We start from the raw sequence: 3822 nt of genomic DNA, 5'->3' as shown, positions 1-3822 counted from the left end.
ATTGTCAGACTAAGTATAATGCTATCTGTCAGGCTAAATATCAGGTCATCGCTCAACCTAAGTATCATGCTAAAAGTTGGGCTAAGTATCAGGCTCTCTGTTAGACTAACTGTCAGGCTAAGTATCATTATACCTGTCAGGTTTAGTGTGAGGCTAACTGTCAGGTCAAATGTTAAAACATAATTTTACACACTGTCACTGCTTTTACAGTTTTTGAACGTTGCACTATTCTGTTATTTTCAGCATTTATTTTTCTGTCACCCTTGATGCCAGATTTTTGTTACAGATTCGTTTTTTTCTTTTTGCAGTGCAACGACTATTAAAGTCAATGTTGACTACAGTCACTATTAAAACACAGGATATGATTAGAAACAGTAAAGCTGTAGTCAGCTGTACAGTAAATACACTTTTACGTAAACTATAATAGTAACAGTAAAATACTGGCTGCTCGTCTCTCACAGGAACATTTGTTTCAGTCCACAAATATTCATTTGTGCAGCTTCTCGGGTCTCATTGTGCCTGAATGTGTTGCTGTAAGTCTGAAGTTCTTTCCTCTGGTGAATATGAAGCTGCAGAGCCGCTAACACAGAGCTAACACCGTCTCTCCTCCACTATCTCAGCTTCCAGTCCCTCATCCTGAACATCTCGGCGGATGATTTATGTAGCAGTGTTGCTCTGTGACCTCAAAATCCGCCCCATCCATACCGCACCTGTCACCGCGCCGCTGCCTGCACGCTTACTGAAAACCAAGCCATCCGTGCAAAATGGCAATTTTCCACCCACCTAGAGAATGAAAAAAAAAAAGAGGATAGAACCCATTCAGAGGCGAAACCAGGAAAACTCTGTGATATGTAGAGCAGGTGTGCGAGGGCTCGGGCCTCCGCTAACGAGGGAGCTGAACTGCACGCACCGCCGACCGCAACATCTGTCGTTTGCGGCGATGCAGAGTTTAGTTTTTAGCTCTGCAACACGGCGACAGGCAGCGCATGATGAAGCGCTCAGGACGGCTGCAGATGGAAGGGACCGAGGCCCGGCTTCGGCTGGGGGCACCGGGGTCCGACGCCGGGGCTCGCTAGCATATGATGCACGAGGATCCGGCGGGGAAAAGCAAAGGATGGTGCCGGTCTGCCGGGGGAAACGAGGTGAGGCCTGGCCCGACCCGACCCGACCCGGCTCACCGTCCCGGGAGGAAGCCCTAACGAGCTCATCAGCACTAACGAAGCCTAACAAGCTCCTAATTGGCAGCGTTGTGACGTCCCCGAAGGTCGGAGGGCGGGTTCTGGTGCCAGCAGTAGAACAGGCCGAGACCTGCCGCCAACAGAACACCATGTGACCCGCTAGCATCCCTCCGAGCGGTTAAAGTCAGGGAAGGTCGACAGCAACGTCCTACACAAACAACAGCTTAGAGGAGACGTCGTTCTACAAAACTAAGGAACTTATTAATAACATATAATAAATAACGGCAGCAGTGAGATGTGTCTGAACCCGACTTTCCTTCTCTCCTGTAAATCACAACATCATAACATTAAACTGACCGTACATTAAAAACCTCTGAGTTAAAGGTCCAATCAAACACAGACGTCTTATTTTTCTTTAACGACAATAAATGAAACAACAGATGAAGCTTCTCGGACTCCTAACGGCCCAGATATCGCTGATGAAATGCTGCCACCTGCTGGCCACTGTGCAGAGGCACAGCTTTTCCATAACAACACTCCAGCAAACTCTGCAACAACATGAGCAAGACGTGTTTTAACAGACACTGAAGTGGCTTTTGAGAGTTTCTGCAAATAAACGAAATGTAAATCAACTGAGAAATCCATCTCTTGCATTTTATTTTGTTGCATCAGGTGCAGCCACGTCAGCATTTAGTCGAAATATCTAAAAACTGGAACGTTGGAAGCTGATGTTAGAGCCTCAACAGGTGGTGAGATGGGCCAGAGACTGGATTCTAATAAAACCATGGATCCATCCATAGATAGACTCTGAGAGGGACCTTCTAGGGCCACAGTAACACCCTGGCTTGGCACATTTTTCCATTTTCAAGAGCCAAAAATTTAACAATTTGGTAATTTTGGACAATTTTGAATGAGCTTTGTCATATTTTAAACACACTTTAAGTCATTTTGGACACGTTTCAAGTCAAATTAGCAAAACATTGGAACCTTGTCTGGTCCAACTTTCCAGAACCATGGATCCATCCATGTATATACACTGATAGGAACTTTCTGGAGACACAACACCGGCCTGGATTGAACATTTATCACCTTTTTGTCCATTTTAAGGGACCAATTAGTTTTTATTATTGACATTTAGGATCATTTCTAGTAACTCTGGACTAGTTTTGAGTCACTTTGGACAGATTTCAAGTCAAAACGACAACAAACTGGAGGGCTGGGGTCACATTTCCACAAATTATAAGGATTTATTGTTGACTTTTTGGACAACTTTTACAAATTTTGGACAAACTTGGGTTATTTTGGACAGATTTCAAGTCATGATAACGGAAAACCAGAACCTGGTCTGGTCCAACTTCACCACATCAGGTTCTACTGATGTTAGAGCCTCAACAGGTGGTGAGATGTGACCAGAGACTGGGTTCTAGTAGAACCATGGATCCGTCCATAGATAGACTCTAACAGGAACCTACTGGAGATCAACACCAGCCTAGTTTGCCTTTTTTTTCTCCATTTTCAAGGACCAATAATTAAAACTGTGTCCTCTGCTGCAGACATTCATACTGTTAGATCTGCTGTGAACTGTTCCGTCACCACGTTTCATGGCTGTTGGAGTTTTATTTCTGGAACTCTTAAAATGATTAAAAGGTTTTTCTGAGGGTAAAAATACAAAACTCTCGGGTCTGACAACATGAAATTCTCAAAATTGAACCACAATATAGTGAAGGGAAGACGGTGCAGCAGCACTGGTATCTGAAATGACACAAACTGACCCAGCTGTGGTCCAGATGTTTTATCAGCTTTACAGATAAAAAGAGGAAACTATGTACATGAAATATGTATTTTCACCAATAATGCAACTGCAAGCAGGTTTGTAGGAACATGGAGGACTGTTCAGTTCAATAATGACAATATGAGCCACAGAAAAAAACCCGTCAAATTAAAAGTGTAACTTACAAAATAAAGAGTGATTATACATTCACGCTTGCCAAGTTTAAACACACGTCTCAGTTTGAAATGTTCTCACAAGTCATGAAGCTTTGAAGACAACTAAAACCCAGACTTTACAAGTCTGACTGGCCAGAAATAAGAGACAGCAATAAAAAGGATTCACCTGAAATGCTACCAAAGCAGCAGAAAATACCCAAATAAAAACAAAAGGTAACTTAACTAAACATATTGAGGAAGTAAAATGAAAACTCTTGATGGACATTTACACATCTGGGAGCTGTTGGTAGCTGAGCTGGACTCCAGTGACTGTAGGATTTAAAAGCACTGGAACATGTTTGTATACTTTAACATCTACCCTCTTTCTAAAAACGACACCAAAGCAAAAGAAATAAAGACAAGTTTTTCTTAAAAGTTCTGTACAGGTCAGCAGCAGGTCGGCTCACTCCGACGTCCCACACAGATTCGTCAGGCGATTCTGTCGGGAAGAAAAGTGAAACATACGATGAGAAGCAAAGCAAACGTTTCCCTCCGATGGACTAAATCCATGAAGGTCCACAGTGATGCTGCAGAAATGCTGAACTTACCCTCAGCAGCCGGATGCTCTTCAGGGCGGTTTCATCCAGCAGCGACAGGTCGACCGAGTCCATCTCGCTGGCCAGCAGCTGAATGCTCTGATGGACAAGTTAGAGGACGG

At 43.7% G+C, this 3822-nt stretch overlaps 1 protein-coding gene across 1 annotated transcript in view; it reads right to left on the bottom strand.

Annotated features, from left to right (window-relative positions):
• Positions 1 to 2955: 2955 nt before the first annotated feature.
• Positions 2956 to 3822, bottom strand: part of cdca8 (cell division cycle associated 8) — a 5797-nt gene continuing 4930 nt past the window's right edge. Inside the window, exons 10-11 of the mRNA XM_008286719.1 lie at positions 3713 to 3799; positions 2956 to 3603 (exon numbers count right to left, since the gene is read on the bottom strand). Coding sequence (XP_008284941.1) covers positions 3568 to 3603; positions 3713 to 3799 — 123 coding nt within the window. The 3' untranslated portion in view covers positions 2956 to 3567. The remainder of the gene's footprint in view (positions 3604 to 3712; positions 3800 to 3822) is intronic.

This window comes from Stegastes partitus, unplaced genomic scaffold, assembly GCF_000690725.1.
Source record: "Stegastes partitus isolate 25-593 unplaced genomic scaffold, Stegastes_partitus-1.0.2 Scaffold466, whole genome shotgun sequence".
NCBI lineage: Eukaryota > Metazoa > Chordata > Actinopteri > Pomacentridae > Stegastes > Stegastes partitus.
This window is presented reverse-complemented; position numbering and strand designations above follow the sequence as displayed.